Here is a 21,379-nt window from a genome sequence, read left to right as displayed (position 1 = left end):
ATCTTACGCCACAAAATGTTGCAATAAGTGTTGAAATGTTTAGTGTGTGGGTTAAAGGAAGAAACTCTATAAGAAATTTTTGTATCAATTCCTATTATGGAATTGGACAAATAAATGTTATATTTAAATAATTACTTCCAGGTATGTTATCAAATATATTTCATGAAAATTTCAATATGTCAAGTTAAATCAGACACAAAAAGATAAAAGCCTTCTTTTAGTTAAGTTAACGTTAACTAGTTTAAATTTATTTGTATTTTTGTCTTCGGTAAATATTAACACGACGTCTTCGACATCCTCGAGTTCGAGGTGCATAGAAATTCTATTCGCCGTCAGTCGTATTCAACCAAACGCCTGACATAGTTCAATAAAACTAACCTAACCGTGTAATCTATCGCATATGATCATGCTACACGCTAGATTTCTCCTCGCGGGTCTGATTACCTCCGATTCCAAGTATTTTAGCGACGACGCGCTAGCAATAGGTGCGAGAGAATGTTACTGCGCCTCGTGATTTATTGATTTTATTCGGTTACAATGCCGTTTTATGGGTTTCTATTATGGTTCGCATATGTTCAATATCGGCATCGCGAAATCTTTCCCTTATCCGTGGACTACTTCACGGTGATTAAAAGACGGTGCGGCAGCCGTTCCTGGTGGTCTCTTCGATGATCGTTCGCCTCAAATCTTAATGCTGGGGCAAATTTAATGTCCGTAGCGCTTTGACAGATAAAGCACACCACACGGCTGGCGGAGAGGATTATTTGATTGATCGCGTTTGGTTTGGATGCGATGCATGATGAAAAGTTTATCCGACAAGCTGTAACCAATTTCGACAGCATGTCATCGAAAGGATATGGAATACAGAATGTCGGTAGGGAAATAATCGTTCTTATGTAGGTCAACTCACCAATTGGCTAGGGAACCATTCTAGCACAGTTCCAAGCAACTGCAGGCAAAGACATGATTGATATTGTGAGTAAAAATATTATGACGGCGCGTGTAAATCAAACCCGTGTACAAAAGAATAGACCGCTAATAAATTGCTTTTATTGCGGTGTTTCTCCAGCTTTTATGTCAAGCTGTTGACTATGATGTATCAGATTAAACTGTTTTGGGTGTTTTGAATTTATTAAAACGAATGCGGAGTTGCGCTGAAGAATCAAAAGGAAGGAAAGCTCAGGAAACGAAAAGCTTTATTACACACGGGGAAGCATTAGGTAGCAGAGATTCGGACGCAGCTTATGTCAGTGGATTGATTAATTGTTCTAGTTCGGTTTTGCGTCGGTGTTACAAATCAATCTCACAATAAACTCGTTTACAGCTATATTTGAATAAAATGGTAGTCGGCTAGTGACAATGGGGCGGCAAAAAAAAAAAAACACACACACTGTGACAACACTGACAAAATTTATGACAGTTTTGACAGCTTGTTGAATTTTAAATAATCACACAACATGATTGATGAGCAATATCGTGAACAGAGTCGTCGGACCCGCTATCTGAGGCGTTAGCGATCAAACGCAGCCGGCCCGGTCGGCGTTGCGGGATGTTTAGCTTGGGTTATTCCTTAATTTTAACAAATGTTTTATGGCATGATTTACCACATGATATCAGCGTTTTGAGGTCGGGATGGTCACTGGGGCGATATTTTACCATATATCACTATTTTGTGCTAGGGTTAATCAGGTCATTCTTGACCGCGCGCGACATATGGGTTAAGAGTCCGCGGTTGAGCTTTTGATTTATTGTTTCGGCCGGTTCTATAATCAGCATGTGGGTCGTATGATGGTTTTGTTGTGGCCGTGTCGCTTATCGAAATAAACAGATTGTCCTCTTTTTTACAAACATAACTGTAGTTTACCATGCGATGGTGAGGGTTGGTTTATTTTTATGGAGATTAGATGCTGTGGAGGTTGGCAATAGGGCTCGAATTCTGATGATGTGGAGTTGAAGGTGATACACAAAACCCTCCATGAGTAATAGATAGTCCAGTGATATATGAAGTTCGGTAGATCGAAGAATTTGTCGGCAACTGCGAATTGGCTTAGCAATTTTCTCAGTCCATCGTATCTTAAGTCTTGAATGTCAGATCACCTTTTTTGCCTATTCGGTCACGGTTGAGTTTTGGTGAGTACTGCATATATTACGTATAAAGTATTGGAAGTTTGGAGAAGAAGTGTCTACATTAAAGAGAATGCAACTATTTTTACCAGAGTTATGACGCTGAATAAGCCATTTCTTCTGTGCCCATTTGCTAGATATTCGTAAAATGCACATAAATAGAATATTCGTAAGATCTTTGACGGTTTTCCACCGTTCCAGCTTCTTTCTCTGCTTAACGGTTGCAGTATCCCTCTGGTAACGCTTTCCATAGTTATCGGATGCTGATCTAGAGTTACTGTTTAGAACTTTACTTCGATATCGCGCTGTCCCCCCGGTATGCGATCAACCTGATCGAAAAAGGGAAGAAGGAAACATTATCACCTGCAATCACCCCCTTTACCACCATTTTTTTTTTGCCGGCACACCTTCCCCGCCATGTTTGTTTGTGTTCACCTTGAATGGGCCCATGATGGTGTACTGCCATGCCTTCAATCCTTCGCAAACGCTAAACACAATATCCACGTTAGCGAATTCCTTTTTTTTTTGTTGCTGAAGGACAGTAATACAAAACAGAATGCAGAGACGAAAAACTAGAAAAATTAAACGAGATAGCCACCGCGGATATGTTGTGTGTGAAGATCAAGGGGTAAGGGGGGGGGGGGGGGGGAGGTAGCAGTGCGAGGGGAAAGGAGAAGCAGATAAGAGTCGGGCTGTCGTATTGTCGGGCTTGCCAGTTCATTCACCTTCCGTTCGGTGATGAACCCCGTCGGTGTGTATATACCAGCGCAGCACCGCAAGGGCCCCGCGTATCTATATCGTTGCTACCGAAGGAAAAGCCACCAGGTCGGTGGAATACTCGAGATAGAGATAATTCAAGACCATTGGCTTTGTCTTTCGGACCATTCCCTGGCTGGCTAGCGTCTGAATTGGTCGTTTGCAGCAGGAGCAGCAGTAGGAATTCACCCTCAGCACCATCATCATAATATTTAGCAGAAGGTATCGGCCACCGGATGTAACGATCATCGTTCCAAACGAGCGGCGCGTAGTAATTTCGAAACTAACGAGGTTTTTTTTGCAGAATATTGGATGCTGGTAAAATGGCATTATACATAAACTTGCTAAAATGTGCAGGGCTGCGTGTGTGTGTGTGTAAGGAGGTTAAAAGTTAACGTAACTTAATTATCTTTCATATTTATCGCTTTCATATACCGTAGGCAAAAGCGTCAACTTAATTTTGGCATATCTTGTGCGCTAATGTTGCGCATTACTTAAAACACAACGCTTGATGAAATATATAAACAACATGCATGGTAATGTGGTATCAGCATCATTTCGCCGGCCGCGGCTAGTGTGTGTTTTAATGAAACGCAACGAACGGCATGAAAAACGGCAAGCCAAATTTCAGGGAGTATTTCTTAGAACCCATAGCGTATCGTTTCGCGACCATGCCCACATGATACATATCGTTTACGTTTGGGTCATCGTCACCGTACATAGAAAGGATGGAAAGCGAACCAGATCATTATCATGAGCTGGCATGATTGGTTGCCTGATTGTTGGTTGCTTTATCAAGCACCAGATAGTTATTTATTTGTATTTGTGTGCAGCATGGTGATGTGTGTGTGTGTGTGTGAAGCTTTCCGTTGTAAAAATTATATTGAACTCTTTTTGTGTCTTTTTTTTCGTTGTTATTTTATTTTGCTAACCAACAGCAGACGGTTCACGAAACAGCTAAACATTCTACCCAAAACTCATTCAGATCTGTCGGATGTGGAAGGCCGATAGACGGTGTTTTCTGTACAAAAAAAAAAATCTCATCTTTCCCACTGGTCTGTGGAAGGGTTTGTTTTGATTATATAGCACACATTCACTTTCGTGTATTTTTTTCGCTTCCTTCACGGGGTGGAGATTTAATTTACCCATCGATAAATGATACGATGAAAAGGTTGATGAGCTGCCCCGGCCAACCGGGGGTCCGGCAGCATATATTTGGATACGCCGCTGATGAATGGACAACGCACCCAAGTGTACGCAACTCAAGATTTTTTTTTCATTAAAAAACCAAAAAAATATTTTGGATTGAATGAATTTTATTGCTGTTAGACTTCGCAAACATACATCGCAAAATGTGAGCCTTATTGTACTTTTTTTTCACAGATGATGTTTTATGTAATTATTTTTGTTTTGTGCATAAGCAAATAAAATTCTCTCTGCAATGGTCAATGTATTGTTTCTGTAGAGCAGCATAACAGCATATTCCTGAACATGCTGTTTGCTTTACTGGATAAATACGGTAAGAGGGTTTTCAAGCAGACAGAACGTTGCACGAAAACGGAATGCGCGGGAAACATAATTATGTTTATCATAATTGAGACAATCAAAACCTCTAATTTCAACGGAGCGAGAAGGCTCCACGGTAATGCTCGATTGAAAATTTCCTCCGAATTTATCTGCGCCCCTTAACTCCTGCAAATGCGCAAGACGGGGGATGCGATCATGCTTGCTGCTTAGCCTCCATATTTGGTAGTTAATTCAGCGTCAGTAGATTCGTTGGAATTAGTCTGTTTGCTGCATTTGCACCTATCATTCACATCCGCATATAAACGCAGTGAATGTTGGCAGATCTTGCTATCATCTGCTCAGGCACCCTCGTGTGTTACCCTTGCCGTAACGTTACGTTCGAGACGGTTTCACGTGGCCACCAACGTTGAGCAGGAAAGGAATGCGAACCGTGACGGCGCAAAATCATTTCGCATGACATTGGTTTTGACACAGCCAACCAGTGCAGGAGGATGATAACGAGTCGCTCCCATCATCCATGGGAAGAAGTCGCAAGGAACATTAGGGCACCTGGAACTGCTGCACCGCGTGATGGTTTAATATTCTCAAAATTCCTAACAGCTTCATCTTGGTTGAAGGAAAACGATAGCATAACTCCAACTCACTAGTTATGCTCCAACAGCTAGTTCCTGTCTCATGTGTAATCGTACTCATCTATTTGCCTATATTGATATGTATTTAAGTTAGTTTTTAGCTGTCATTATGAAATAGATAATATGTAAATTTTTGGGAAATATGTTTCCGCATTTAGATACATCCACAACGCCGGTAACTCGGTCGGAGCTGCAGCAGTGTGCGCTCTCATCCGGATTGCTCATGTTTGGGATATTGCTGGAGCGCTTAATTTGGCTAATACAGGAAGCGCTGGAAAAGGCTAATGATGATACGAATGGAACGAATAACGATGCGAACAGTGCGGATGAAGTTCCGAAGCTTGTCCTGCCCGATGATGCCAAAGTGATACTACCAGCAATCAAGGTAGTTATAATAGAGCTTTAAAAGAGTGATTTAAGAATGTTCCATTGAAAAAAATGCTTTTTATCACTGTAACGGCTCGTAACGCCCGTTACGACATACAGGTCTGGTGCGATTGGATGATGTCTAACACGGAAATTTGGAACCCACCGCCATGCTGTGCTGATCTAAAGATCAGGTAAATTGACACATCTTTCCCACACTATATGATACACTGTTTTGCATGCAATGTCTAATTGTTTTTTTAAATTTTTGACAGAAAATCTAACGCCCATGATCCGTGGTCCGAATTGGCGGTCCTGATGAATATACTCAAGTGCTTGGATACGAACCGGAGCATACTGTCCGTGGAGCAAAAGCATGGTGAGATATCATTCGGCATCACTTCCATCCGTATTCTTAATATCCTCATCAATTTTCCTAGGGTACGAAACAGTGCGACTGCCGGAAGATGTTACCCTTGCCGGTTTCACACCACTTATGTACTACGAACCGGAACCAATTTTTGTGCATCCCGACTGTGACATGGAAGAGGCACAAGTAATTATTCTGGAATTTTAAATTTATTCGCATGAAATATTTATTCTCACCGCTCATTTTGTTTCGCTTCACATAATACCTTTTTGGCAGAATGTGCTACGCATACAGAAGTTGCTTTATTTCGGTACCGATCGTTTGTGCAACTGTGATCCGCCGGTGCTTTGCCGGGAGGCTGTACTAAGCGGGACGCCGGAAAGTGCTGCCCAGTTTTACAGCGTGGTAGAAAGTCGTATCGAAGGGGTAAGGAGTTTGAGTGCAGACACTAACGAAACTAACGAAAACGAGTAAAAGAAAACCTGTTACTGATGCCTGATGTTGGTCCATCTTTACAGCTGGGTGATATTGGTTCATCGGTGGAAAGCTTCAGCGATGACGAAGCGCTACCAACACCGGACGTCCAGAACGATGCCGGCAATGCGCCGGAGAATGCGGAACGCACCGAAATACAGGCCAAAGTTGAGGGCTGGACATCACCTTCTGCCGATAGTGGCGTTCTAAGCTGTAACAATAGCAACAGCCCGAGCAGCCTTGAAACGCGCAAGCTGTTGCGGCTGAAGGATGAGCTCGAGCGCAAGCAACGGATGCAGGAGAAACATAACCAGCGAGTGCAAGTGAGTGATGATACGACCGTACACTTATACACGTTCTAATCGAAGACCTCTATCGTGCAAATCGCGCAATTCGTTATGAGCTTAGTGCGCTCCCACTAAGAAACCACGTCGGGTTAAATGACCGGAACTGTCTTTTGTCGTGTTCGGCATGGTTTATTGATAGGCAGCACTTCGCCGGTTGCTGATTGCAACTTACGACCATTTCATTAATTACATATAACTCACACTTCCGGGGGAAACTGAAGAGCACGGGTACAAACGCCCCGGAATGAAAAGCGCGCTAGGCGAGCAAACAAAAAAAAGGGCAAAAAACTCGAACGAAATTAATTTTTGATATGATGAGTCTTCTTTTACCCATAATGCTCGAGATTCTTATAGTTGACCTACCCGTGGCCAGTGCCAGTGGGACCAGAAAAGCCGATGCTTTCTGGAGTGTTGGTCTGCACAGCAAAAAAAAACGAAGCAAAAGAAACAAGAAGGCACACCGGCGGTTCATAAGCGCTTATGAATATTAATCATAATTTGCTCACCGGCACCCATGCCTCATCCGACGATTTTTATTGTTGTGCGCTCGCTCTTGTATCAAGCAAATTAAAGATCAAGTGCGAAAGAAAGGGTGCGCGAGAACATGCGAAAGATTTGCTGTTATGGTATCGTGGCTTATTAGTGTGTTAATAGGCTTTTTCGGGTTCATTTTATTATACCACACCGCGCGCGCGTGTGTGTGTCGAAGAAGAAAGGCAGAATCAACGGATGCCCGACGGCCCCATCGCATGGTGTCTTTATTTTGTTATTGTCGGCAGAAAAACCGGGCAAACCTGGGCAACCCATCCCAGCGCCTTCTTCACAGCTATCAGACCGATCGTGTCAGTCTCTAGGGAGCAGTCGCGGTGGTTGACCCGCCGCTGTCATGTCTTACCCCCTTCCTTTACACATGCATATGCTGTGTCGCGGATGCCCATGGCAACGGGCGTTGGATAGAAGCTCAACTAAAATTGCAAACATTCGGGCTTCCTATCGAATTGCTTTCCAATATCTGTCAAATGTCCTTGAAATTAGCTTTCATGGAAAATGGGTCAGTTAAATTTATTCCTTAAAGGGTAATTTAAGCTTAAACACACTACGGCGCGTCACGTATCGGGAAGGAATATTCTTGTTTGTTGTTATCACAAATGATAAGAATTGTTTTATTTTAATTCTCTGCGTTGAATCGTCCCAACGGAATGATGATCCACGCATGCAATTTCATTAAAATCTAGCACAGTTGACCAATTTGACCGTAGCCGTTGAGCGATAAGACTAAAAGCAGCTGCCTGCACAATAAGACAAATTGATGCTTTGTCCCGGGGGTGGTTCCCCCCCCGCTCCATTCCCTTTTTGAAATCGAGGTCGTACGCGATACTACCGGAATAGACTAAACTTTAGAGTTTCTGTTACACACCGACGCCCTCCTTGCCGCTTTCCATGCGCTTTTTCGAACATACCGTACCGCTTTATGTATAAACGGAGCATTCCTGAACACTCCATCCTGAAATGGACGCAGCGAAGAGCGTACGCTTACAAACGGTTTAAGCTTTTTTTTGCAGAGGGAAAATATTAAAAGAAAAACGCCCGGGTAAGAAGCAAGAATTACCACAACTTCGTCACTTGAGTGTGTTGCTCGTGCCACGTATTGTAATTCCACTATCCCACTGTGTGCGTTGTTGTTGTTTTTTTTTGGAATCTTGCCCTGGATGGGGGACTGGATGGACAACATGGTGAACGCATATTGTGTGATCTGTTCCATGTGCGCTATTTAGGTGAACGAACGAGTGAAAAATTCATGGTTTGCGAGTAATGTGAAAAGTGAAACGAAGCGTGTGCGGAAGGAGTGTTAAGCGGCAAGCGGGCAGGGTAAATTGAAGTCGCCGTAGCGAATAGTTTTCGCCACGGTTTGACCCCGTGTCTTGTCTTTGCGTGCGGGAGAGAAGAAAACAAAAATCGCAGCGATTCACGTTACTTCTATTGGAGCAACCGGTGGGGTAGCTTTACTTCGGCGGCGTAAAGATCGAAGCGAGCGAGAAAATGGAGAACAAAAGAACATAAAGAGTGCTAATGGGGTAGAGGATTTCGGGTGATGTTAGATAAAGGTAGGAAGCGGCTATCAGCTCTCCCTCATCACAAACGAAACGGGAACCCCACCGTCTGCTGCAGCTTTATCGAAATTTGCGGCCGCACTTATTACACATTAAATTAATTGTTATTATGTTAATCGATTTGAAATGTAAAAGACGCAAACAAATCACACCATCGTTTCCCCCTTGTACCGGGTTGTGACGGATGCGGATGCATTCTGTCCCTGGTGGTGATGTGCACACCGGGCATACTGAGGAAAAACATCAGCAATAGAGCCGCTGCGCGTTATGTAGCTTAAAAGTGCTGATATCCTCCTTCACCTTATCCGCCGCAACAGTCGTCACTGCCAGATCAACAATGCCTGTTGCGCAGGATAAAGTGCAAGAGCAGTGGGTTGTGCTTTAGGGCGAAGCAAGGGGAAGAAAGAGGACGAGAAAAGCAGAAAAGCGGGCGGAAAAAGATGGTAAAGATGGAACAGAAATGGATAAAGCAGTGTACAGCAGAGACCAACCGAGGCGCGGAGAATGGCACCAAAGGGTTGGTGTTAAGTAAGGGGAGGTGGGGGCGCTTGTCAGTGGCGGAAGGGCGAAGGTGAAGATCGCGAAACAGTTGTGGAATGCACACGCGAACGAAAGGCGCCGACGGTTTCTTGATCCGGGAGAAAGAGATTGCGCGTTTGGCAGCGCAAAGGGCAGAGCGAAGAGAAAGAACGCGCATAATAGACATTCTCCGTACATAAAAGTGCCTTCATGTAGTGCTTTTCTTTTTCGTATTTTCCACTGGCCGCGCTGGGAAATGGGCAGTGTTTGGCACACACGCACACACACACACACATAAATTTCAAGGGCATAAAGCGGGGGGCGGAGGGGAGGGGGCGACGGTGGAAGATAATGAAACGCTACCTTTGCCCATTGTCTGTGTGTGGGGGCAAATTAGGTATTTTTTTTGTGACTAATAGATTGGGCGGTGCGGAATTTTCCGCAGGACGGAAGTCGGACACGGACACGGAAGGATGAGTGGGTGGATGCGCTGTAACTACTATGCTATGCTAAAAATGTGCGGATTCATGTATCAAAGCAGAATGATTGAGGTTATCGGTATTACTGATGAAGGGTGACGATATTGAAGTATTTTTTTTGACATAGAATTCCTTATTTTAAAAAAAAAACTTTAGTACAGTAATTCCTTCTTTATTTCACTTTCGTTTCAAGCATGTTGATGAGTTTTGTGTTTTTATGTAAACTTATTTCGCATATTCCATACAACGCAAGCCTATATGCATGCTCCGGCTCTCACACTAGGGCAAGGTCTCTCGGTTGTCGTGTTGCTTTCAGGCTTACTCCTCTTTGCACGATGCTGAAACAGGTTTGCCTGCTTTGCTTCCAGCATCATAGCCGCTGTCCGTATCATGCTCGTAGCAATTGTTCATCAACCATCAAACTTGGATTAGGTTGATTCGAACGGGCGAATAGAATTGAGAGAAAGTTCGGACAATTCTGTTACTGCCAGGTAGTTCTCCAAGAAGCGTTTCCGTACGAGAATGGAGTGTAGTCTCACGGTGCTAACTTCGTTATATGTTGGTGTATTGATTTTTGCTCAACATTTTTGAGTTTAGCAGACTTTTTTCATAAATGCTGACTGTACATCTCCGGTTGGCAAATAAAACCTCCAAGTATTTCACTGCTTTGATTTGCCTATGCGTTCTTGGCAAAAAAAAACTTGCACCAAGAGCTATCATTAGACGCCTCCTATGGAGGCCCCACTCTAAATCTACATAACCCTTACCACTCGTCAGTAGTTCCGATAGCGCAAACATGACAAGAGTAACCACAAGATTCGTTGTCAAACATAGAAAACAAAAATATGGTTTCGTTTACCACTGTTTATTTGCTCATGTAGGCGACTTGATGCATGCATGGCAAATACACTTATCTGCAGTCTGTTGAATAAATAGTTATCCTACTGAATGAAAATATTATTCAAACACACAACACAAAAAAGCGTCTGCTTCCCGTACGAAAGGGAAATGAAGTTAGTCGAAAAAAAAAAACAATCTCAATTGAATTTTATACTTTTTTTTATAACCTTATCGATTGGATCGGTTTAAGGCCCTGTTTGCCCTACAAGAAATTTAACCCCTGTAGGGGTGTTGTTTTCATAAGAGATTCATCAGGCTATGAGATTTGCTTTTGCACACTCACGTTGCTTCCGTGTCATCAGCAATCGATTATTCTGGCTAGCAAGCTTCTTAGACACCAACATTGTTCCGGAAGAAGCTACCTATATTTGCTCAGGTCTCCAGAGTTCTGCGCTTAGTGCCAACTATTTATAGCGCATGATGGCTTGGTAGTATATTTAAATCAACCTGCGAGATGTGGCTGTTAATAGCGTATGAGTAAGTGAAGATATGCAGCGCAGCTGGAATTGCAACGAAGTTTACCCCGTCCCCAACCGAAGCTATTACAGCACCATTGTTTATTTTGTGCCTTTCTTAAGCGTTCGAAGTGCTTTTGATGCCGAATGTTTTGGGGGTACGAAACACGGGCGCACACACGCGGAGTGTCAAGGTCGTCAAATTTGACGTATTAAAAAATAATGCATTGAAAGCTCATTTGCGCGCTGTGTTTGCACTTTTCGGACACCTCGCAATTCCAGCCACGAGATGCGTATTCCGCTGCATCGCGATGACGTCTAAGCGAGCCGCAACACAACAAACACCAGGAAGGGGTGGCAAAGGTGGTAAAATATTGACTACCTTTTTGCGCCTTACTTTAATTAAGGGTAAATAATAAAGGTTTCACCAACAATTGCGGTTAGTTTTGGCGCTCCGTACCGGCGTGGTGGAGACCGATATGTGGCGATGGTGATAGGTCCACACCGCCAATATTATGTCGTCTGCTCGATGCAATCGGCGGGGCCGGGTTCATTGCGTCCAGCCGAGCAAACAAACCGTTTTAAATGGCACCATTTGCATAAAATCTGCCGTCCATCCGGTCCGGGCAATGGAAATTATAATGCGTCGGGCCTGTTGGCAATTAGGAAAAGGTTTTGCCCCGCATTCAATTTGCTCTATGCCAACGATCTTAAAAACCCTTGGCATGGTTTTTTTTTTGCATTGCATCAGGCAAATAATGCAAGACGTAGGAAAAGTATGTTTTTGACGATTAGCAGCGGGTGGGAGTAGGAGGGGGGGTGGGGGGGGACCTGTTGTGTTTTGAATCGCAAAGAATATATAGAAATGATAAATCACGTCTTGCATGATTCGGCTTTTGGTTCGATGGTTGATGTTGGGCTGTCGTGATTGCCCTTTGAATGGGCTGCGTTAATCATCAGCGCATCCTTGAGAAGGTTGGCTGGTTTTCCGACCTGGTGGTAGCAAGTGTATCCAATATAGAAACCAAAAAAAAAATATCTAGGTTAATGTGTTCAATTTTATGGGAGTTATGTTAGACACTTAGATAAAACTCACTTATACTCATGCAACCTATTTAGAGAACATAACAAGTTTCATGTATCCTACCTGTACCACGTAATGTCGAATGGCTGGCTATCTGTGACTTAAACTAACCCTTAACATCAAGATACTGTCGCGATATTTGAACCCTGACCGACCGTATTTGGTAAATTTTTGGGTTATTTTCTACATTACAGCGTTTCTCAGATGATATTGTAATATTTTTACCGTATTATGTAAACGCTTAACATAAAATGGCACACACGCTTATATGACATTGTAAACGCTTCAGATGTCTTTGTAGGTCTTGACGTTTTTTTTTGTAATGCCACCATATGAAATGGCATCTGTAGCAGATGATATTGCACAATGGTTTTGGAGAGCATGGGAAAGTATTTAACTTAAAATTCGGGAAGTATAAACGCATTCTGAAAAGGATTTTGGCAACCAAACGATGTTGTTTTGATCCGAAGAAACATTTACTGCATTTATCGAATTAAATATGCTTTATTTAATGAAAAATACAGTAAGTGTTACTAACAATCATCGGATGGATGTGAAAATACATCCTCAAACACGTTTATACTCCTCGGATCGTACTTCACTTCTACCGTCGTACTGGTGTTGTGGTAAGCTGCGCTGCGATTGTGATATCATGTGATTGCATTGGAGTATGCCTGGTGCGGTTGTGGTGTCTAGTGAGGTCATTGAAATATCTTGTGCTGCGCTTATTGTGCTTGCGTTGTTCTATCATCTCATTAACCCTGTATACACCACATTCTGAGGATCAACAGAAACGACTTATTTAAACGATTATTTACGTTACCAATATTTTATTAAAGTGTGTAACCACACAGAGAACGATCGTAAATAGCTTAATTTTTTACTTGTGCAAAACGCACCCCTAACCAGGAATTAGGGATAACAGTATCAGCTATTTGCATAAGAAATGGTGCTCAAATTTCGTGACGCACACCTATAAATTTTGACTGTTTTAGCATTGTCTCGTGTGTAAATGTAGTATAATCTTGCATGGAATCTGTGTGTATAAGTATTTGTGTCATTGTGCTCGTTAAATACATTGGGTTTAGGCAAAATACCACAAAAGCATAAGGATGAATGAACGGGAACATTCTTCTTTTAAGCGGTAATTAGAATATTTGCGATTAGTCTCATCCGGAATGATTGAAGGAAATAGTTTTGTTCTAAAATATTTCACAGTCTTAGCTTTACACACATACCGTTACCTGTAACCGTTGTGCTATTCATTATGCATTAATAATTCAGACTGACTTCTGGCAAAGATCAAAATTATGATAATGTTGTTGAGCTACCGGATAGAAGTTGACAATGTCGCAGATAGACAAGAGTATTCGGACGAGCTAAAAACTGGCAAAGAATACGCATTGATGAAATAACCCCATAGCAGCGGCAAGAGAATCTGTGAACTATGGATGAGAACCTGTACCGGGCGTGTGCATGATGATGCCCGTCATAAGGGGAGGGTTAAAAACAAGGATCGTAAAATCGCATGACAGATCAATCGGATATCAATGGTGTTCATTATTTAACTTTGTCTTCTTCGGCTGTTCTGGTAGGTTTATCTTATGGGATGAGAATCGACGAAGAACAAAAATCGTTCACGCGCCGCTTAATGAGCTCTCCGGTTGCTGAAACTGGTTCTAGCGTAACGGTGGTTTGGACGATATAATATGCCATTAGTCCAATCATTTGTTTAGTTTTACGGTAAGGAATGTACCGAACATTAGCGAGATTTAATTCGCACAATGTCGTGCAACTACCTTGAACGATGTTTTTTTTCTTTCTAATATAATAATGAGTGTTCTTTTGCAAAGAATTGCAAATGGGTGATTTACTGTTGGGTAGTATGTACACGGATCTATTTAGATTTTGTGTAGCATATGTAAGATTTAATACGTTCTTAATGTCTTAGTTGTAAATTAAGTTACATTTCGTTGTTCGTAAAGATTTTTATAGAAAGTCGCCTGTTTTGAAAGTTGTTCGTTTGTGTCAAATAACATTCAGTGGAGCAACGCCTCAACCACCGTAAGTTAAGAAGGAACTAGTGCATACACCCCCTTTTGATGTGTGAGCGTGTGCATATATGTAACATTGTTGCACATTTTGCTTTGTCGCACCGGTGTGTATGCGTCTTGGGATCTTGGTCATTGATTTGCTTCCTTTACCCTGTCACATTCCTACTTTCTTTGGAGGGTTGTATGTTAGACTGTTTGTTTGGTGCGATTTGTTTGCGCATTTGCTCGCCCTGCTTTCCTTTATTGTATGCATTGGGCCAGTGGGATGCATTGCACGAAGGGACGAAAGGTGTGGGAGTAGGAATGTTCAACAATCACCAAGTTCCTCCCACCCTGCCGGTGAAACATTAAGGTTTCGATGCAGTGTATCGGGGCAAAAGTGTGACAGTCGTGGAATTGCTCAGCAGCCGCAGATAAAAAGGAATGTGAGATATAACAGCAACAACAACAACAAAAAAGAAGAGAAGTGTTAATGGGTGAAGGAACTGGGTACGACTATGCGCAAACAGTGTGCAACATGCAAATATATGTTTGCATTCTTAAACACACAACAACCGCCATTTCGTCTCTGCCGGGTCAGGTGTCCTTTTCAAACACGGCGCAGAAAGCTTACACACAAACGTTCAGCGTGCAGCAGCACTTGTGCCGGAGCTGCCAAAGAGTGCCCTGGTGATGATGATGATGAAACGGATGTGCGGCGGAAATTGGTAATAGTTGATACGGGTGGTGTAGGATACGCTGCGCCGCCAATTTACATCAGCTGACTGCCACGCACGATGCGCGTTCTAGCTTTTAGTGTCATACTGTTGTTCATTGATTCTTCTCCTCCATCTCGGCCAACCTCGGCCTCCGACGAATGTGCGTGCGTTTGTTGGTTTTACTCCTTCGCACCTCCGGTGCCAAATCGCTCTTAGAGTGCTGTGCGTTTCTGCAAGTCTGCAAGCTGTTCTGAAACAATATATTGACATAAGAGAAATTGGCGGATAGTTTTGCATTATAGACAACAGCAAGAAAGTTTATCACTATGTTATGGGTCAAGCTGTGAGGAAATTAAATTAAGCTGTACGCATCTCGAATGATGTCTTAACGCAGGTTCGGGTGTCAGTTTATACGTCTGTACTAATTTGAAAATTTCATCCGTTTTTCCCATCCATAGGACATTCTTTCGCAAAGTACGATCGCGGTCACCATTGAAGTTCGCCCAAGGTTTTTAGTTCCAGACACGAACTGCTTCGTCGACTATCTGTCAGCCATTGAAATGATCGCAAAAGCGCATCCACTTTACCAGCTAATGGTACCAATCATCGGTAAGCGATTTATATTCCCTCCCTTGAATTTCAACACTCTTTTTTTAACACTGGAGTAACACTTAAAATGTTTCTTCTCCCTCGTCCTGCTCCCCAGTGATTAACGAGCTCGAGGGCCTTTCAAAGGGAATAAGACATCCGACGCCGAAACAGCAAACGTTGGCTGGTACAGCAGTGAGCGAACTGTTAGTGCCGGCATCGAAATCATTCGCACTACCTACTGCGCCTGCCAGTGCGGCGGACCCGGTTACACTACCAACCAGCAGTAGTGCGCTGATACCTAACCTTCAGCATGCCGCCAAGGTCGCCGAATCATCGAAGAAAGCGTTACTGTTCATCAACTCACGCAATCCAGCCGTCAAGTAAGTCTCTTTGCTGTTCTGGATTGAAAACTGGATTAATGTTTTACAGTGTGTGAATATACCGGCAGCTCTTAGCAGTGCAATCGAACTGTACACTACATGTATGCTGATATTTATAACTTTGTCTCTTTGTATGGCGTATTAGATGCGTTACGACTAAAGGATCCATATTGAAAACGTCATCATTCACGGAGGAGGATGATGTTGGAGAACTCAAGTCCAATGATGATCGTATACTGGAGACGGCGCTCAATCTCTGTCGCCACAATGCGAAGGACAAACAGAGTAAGTACACCTGTTTAATACAGTAGAAATTGTCTCGTCTAATGATTTGCTTTTAGTAGAAATAGTAGAAACATTGACATCCCATTATGTTTAGTTCCATACAATACGCAACACCTGCATATCCATTTCCAATTTTCTCTACCATCCGATCCAATTCGATGAAGTTAATAAGTCTTCAGTTGCTAGCTTCAGTTGCTCTGTTTCTTTCTATCTGTTCTATCTATTTAATTATTTATCTACTCTATCTATCCATTCTTCATGTATATGTTATTATTATTATATTTATATTATATTTATTATCATATTTATTATTATATGTATTATTATATTTATTATTATATTTATTATTATATTTATTATTATATTTATATTATATTTATTATTATGTTTATATTATATTTATTATTATATTTTGAGTTATTATTCGCTTATCTTAGTTATTATTTAGAGTTTAATCGCTCTTATTCTACTTAACACGCTCTGTCAGCATGTATCATTCATCCTTGTCTAACCATTGTCCTTAACTATCATGCCCTGTCTGCTACACATCTAAGGTCTATTGCATATTCAAGTCTCGTAATAGGAGGGTTTTGGAAAGTAAGATGAGAGTTAAAGGGTGACCCCGAAAGTATAAGCACGATTCAAAAATTAAACAAAAAATAAAACCTGTTCCAGAAACTAAATGTTTATTGGATAAACAGTGTTTGTGGAGTGTTTTGGACTATTTCCAAAAAAAAATTAAAAAAAAAACTCAATTGTATGCTAATGATCGTACTTTTGATCTGACGCCTCCCATTAGGTTCAGCACAAACTTGTCCTGAACGATTTTCGACACTTTCTTCCAGTCTTTTTGAAAACTGTCGATGTCCTCCGCAGCTTTAAAATGCTTTTTCAAAAGTGTGGCTTTTGATGTACCCAGTTTTGGAGCCACATCGCGAATGGAACTTTCGTTTCTCGTTCGTTTTTCGCTTGAACGCTTTTGCTATGTCCCGGTCCAACCGCTGATCGGCAGGACCAGGATTTCGGCCACTTTACGGCGCATTCTCGAAGCTGGACTCCTACCGCGTATACACGCGTATACACGGCGTTCTATTCCTTTATGAGGACTGCTATCCGTAGTAAAGGTAGTTTTCTGGAATACCCTACTATAGTCTATCATTTTTTGTTTCAACATAAATTTGGTACTATAAACTAAGTGAGAATTAAATTTAAAAAAATATTAGTTACAGTGTGTCTCAGGAGCTAGTTGTGCAGTATTTTTTTACCAACACATATCGGAGGCCGCTTCACTATCAGAATTGAAGCCATGATGTCTATATCAGCATTGGGCTATTACGAGACTTCATTACCTTCATTATTTCATTACCCTTACCACCTTGTACATACCCCAAAATCCGCATGATCTGCAAGTGTCTTACGCTAGTTTGTTTGTTGTAGAGTTATTAGCTATTTATAGTTCTTTATCTTGTTCCGAACAGTCGAAAGTCGCAACCTTACTCTTGACGTCGTACTGCTAACGACCGATAGAAACCTGCGCGTGAAAGCCATATCGAACGACCTTCCGGTGCGAGAATTACCAGATTTTATCAAGTGGGCCGGACTGAGCGCTTAGCAAATGGCGTCCCGGTTGGGAAACAGTTGGCTGGTAGCATTTCGGTAGCGGAAGCGAAACATGCAAGTGAGCATACCGTGTACATCTTATTTAGTTAATACTGAGTTTAAAAATAAACGCAAAATAGCGTACATGGGTGGTTTCTTACAGTGCTTATAGCACGTTCGGGTTTAAACTCGTTTTAAGGACTGAGTATGTACAGCAACGATCAAACGTATAGTAAAGGTTGCAAAGAGTAGACAAGACCAGTAAGGTGTTACGCGAAAAAGAAAAAAAAATAACAAATTTTCGCAAAGGTGATTTATCAAATCGTGGGTTTACCCCCTGGAAGAATCATTTTGCCACAAAGACCAAGAAAGGAATAAAAATTAATAATATCTCCCAGGCGCGGTCATGTGCGTTAGTGCTATTTTATCATGCAACTTGACAAAGCAGCCTCCGTCACAATAAGACGATTGTTTTGCACGGAAATGTATCCCAACTAAAGGTATAATAGTTTACCCAAAAGACACATAATTTATCACAAACCCCGATTATGTATTGCATGATTAAACGATTTATTTTGGTTAATTATTGAACCCAAATGTTCATACCTAACACTTTGCCGTCTGGCAACACTGGAATCGTGTTGAAAGATCTGAATGCCATTCGATGATCTATTCCGAGAACTCACAAATCAAGCACAAAGTTGTGTTACCGGCAGTATACATTCTACTATGTTAATGCTAAAATGTTCGCGTTCTAAACTACCAGTGGCTGGTAAAGTGTTAATGCTAGAATCTATCAATATTTACCGAAAATCCCGATGAGAGAGAAATTCTAATGACAGTTCTAAAGACAATGTTCGAAACAGTTGTAATGCAAGCCATGCAAATACAGCCTAGGGGATCTCAAACAGGATCGAAGAGTTTCCATCAATATTAAAATTCTGTTTTAGAAATTATTAACTATATCACTCCAAAGCCGAAAAGAAAATGTTACTATAAAAATACGACCAATTGAAGAATAACATATCTAGAAAAATACGATACGAACGATACGATCGGGGTTGTGTGTTTAGATCAGAACTGACCTTCTAGAATCCACAATTCTAGCAAGCTATTAGTGTACGAGCCGTTATGGCCAAGCCCATGCCGTTTCGTAAAAACAGCAGGCAGAGAAGATCAGTTGTCATTTGTTTGTTTGTTTTTTTAAAGAAAAGAAGGTTGTTAGCGCGTGAATACCTTAAGACGGCCACTAAGTTTACAGTTAAGGTGCTCTTAAAGTGTTAAGTTCGTTGGTCCTTTTAACAAGTGAAATGTATCAGAAGTGCTATTACTCGTCCTGAGTTTAACTATATGAATATTAATATTGGTTATACATAATATTGACATCATTTTACCAAGTACTCGTTACTCGTTTCGCTGCTTTCATAAAGAGAGATAATTTATGGGGGAAAAAAACTATTTAAAAAAAATACTCACTGTCTCACTGCGCTAAATATGTGAGTAGATTATGGTCTTTGTATAACATTTCTTTTATTTCTCATATTCTATTTAAAGTTTGGCTATTATTTTTTTTTTGCAATCTTTTTTGAAGTTCTAGAAGTAGCCAGTGGGCGCTAGGATTTTGCATAAAGCGAACATTCTATGCTTTGTTCAGTTAAAGGGGATATACGTAACACATCTTATGTTCAAATCAATTGATTGTTTGTTCTTTAAACTACATGTGTTTTTAGTTTCTTTCTATTCGTTCGTAACTCAAATGCACTTTCGACTGATGATTATACAACAGCAACTAGGCAAGATGCTTTGTTTGCAATGTACGCGAAACAATTGCGAAAGGCTTAATTTTTTTTATTAAATTAAATAAACACATTATAATTTAAAAAACGTATAAAACGTTGTGTAAAGTGGCGCGGCGCTAGTACAACATCCGAAAGCATAAAAATACAAAAAAAAAAAAACATTAAACGATGCGAAAATAAAATGGTTAGCAGAGCACACACTTCTCCCAGCAAATTAGCAAGCTCATTCATGCCTAAACATGGTTTACCGCCTATTTAGGGGATGATTTGACAATTAGGTTTTTGTGTGCTTACCTCCTTTACGACGGTAACACCTTCGTTCGTTTTTGTTCGGTTGGCTGTCCTTGATCTTCTTGAAATCATAAACAAAGTGCATTCTATATACGCAAAACGCATCGTAAATACACAATGAGGAAACTATTAACGCGGTTGATGAGGATTGCTTTGTTGGGGGTTTTTTTTTTAGGTTTTTTAGTTTTGATTTTTGCCACGATACGGCTGTGTTTAGCTTCCTACCGCTAGCCGTTAATATAATTAATCCGGAGCCTAGGGGCGTTTAGAACCCGAGTTCTACGGGATCCAGGAATTGAGATCCAAAACAAGAGTTCAAAATGGGATCGTTTTGATAGTATGATCTGTTATAATTGGAACTCTTTAAAATATGAATATGTCAATCGAAGATAAAGTGTACCATTTTCTATTATTCGGATTCGGAAGATCGGACCGGATATTCTCATCACTATTATCGAGTAGGGTGCTCATCGGACCGGATATTCTCATCACTATTATCGAGCAGGGAGCCGTCGTAAATCGTTCATGTTGATCACACTTTTATCGCCATCCCGTTGTGCGTGATCCAACATCAATTTTAACCTTATTAAGCACTTTAGCACAAACAGTGAAATTCGTAACATCTCCCAATAAGCATTGCTTTTGTGGAATATTCCCTCTGTTATTCACACGCCAGTGTTAAGTGGTGCAATTATTTGCTAGAGACAGCATACACCATCAGCAGGATATTCTACGCTGAGCTCGAAAAGGATTGGATTGACGTATGATGTGCTGGTGTGGGGCAGAAAATGAACTTAAAGAGGCTCGAAGACTCGAAGAAGTATCAAATAAACTATCAAACCCGGTATGGGGAACACCGGGAGGGGGATGGGAAAGGAAGAAAAAAATATGTATAAGCTCCATATTGCCATCCCCCCAACCCAGGGTAGATGGCAATTTTATGGTAAACGCGTAGAAAAATCCGAAGAATCAATTACCGCTTCCTTCTGACACATTGAATTAACGTTCCTCTTCCGTCTCGTTCTTGATTTCTGTTCTCGTTTCTATCCCTGTTTGCATTTTTCTGTTTCCAAGTCAACGCGTTACACATCATTTGCTAACTTCCTGCTGCTTCACCCTCAGCGTGCTTTAGGTTCTGCTAACGCGCAACACCGCGAGCGGGAGGAATGAGACAAAAAAAAATAGAGAAAAGAAACTCAAAGAACTTCCTCATTGTGGTAAGCGACGAACCCGTCCGCGGCGGGTTCCCGACCCCGAACAACCGGTGGGTCATTTAAAGCAGAATTCACCTCCAAAGCGGTCCGTTTCGCGGTTGTTATGCGTCGTACACCTTACGACCATTACGAACCAATTGTTACCGGATGCGCCATTTGTATGGTGGTTTCGTCCGTAATAAGGGTAAACATTGTGTGTGATCGATGCATCGCGATGACAGCTACTTGACACTGATGATGATCGTCGATTGTTCGATCCGGTGCGCGTTGAAAGGAAGCTGCACATTGGAGCAATATATTATTTTCGAAGAGCGCTAATCCTTT

At 41.6% G+C, this 21,379-nt stretch overlaps 1 protein-coding gene across 1 annotated transcript in view; it reads left to right on the top strand.

Moving 5' to 3' along the window:
* LOC128306536 (telomerase-binding protein EST1A) overlaps positions 1–19,611 on the top strand; it is a 33,309-nt gene extending 13,698 nt beyond the window's left edge. The window contains exons 9-18 of the mRNA XM_053044071.1: positions 5,198–5,424; positions 5,526–5,599; positions 5,681–5,784; positions 5,846–5,961; positions 6,052–6,201; positions 6,294–6,572; positions 15,355–15,505; positions 15,603–15,867; positions 16,013–16,152; positions 17,631–19,611. Coding sequence (XP_052900031.1) covers positions 5,198–5,424; positions 5,526–5,599; positions 5,681–5,784; positions 5,846–5,961; positions 6,052–6,201; positions 6,294–6,572; positions 15,355–15,505; positions 15,603–15,867; positions 16,013–16,152; positions 17,631–17,764 — 1,640 coding nt within the window. The 3' untranslated portion in view covers positions 17,765–19,611. The remainder of the gene's footprint in view (positions 1–5,197; positions 5,425–5,525; positions 5,600–5,680; positions 5,785–5,845; positions 5,962–6,051; positions 6,202–6,293; positions 6,573–15,354; positions 15,506–15,602; positions 15,868–16,012; positions 16,153–17,630) is intronic.
* The last annotated feature ends 1,768 nt before the right edge of the window (positions 19,612–21,379 follow it).

The sequence above is a fragment of the Anopheles moucheti genome, chromosome X (genome assembly GCF_943734755.1).
Source record: "Anopheles moucheti chromosome X, idAnoMoucSN_F20_07, whole genome shotgun sequence".
NCBI lineage: Eukaryota > Metazoa > Arthropoda > Insecta > Diptera > Culicidae > Anopheles > Anopheles moucheti.
The sequence above is the reverse complement of the archived record's forward strand: the minus strand, read 5'-3'. Positions and strand labels throughout refer to the sequence as shown.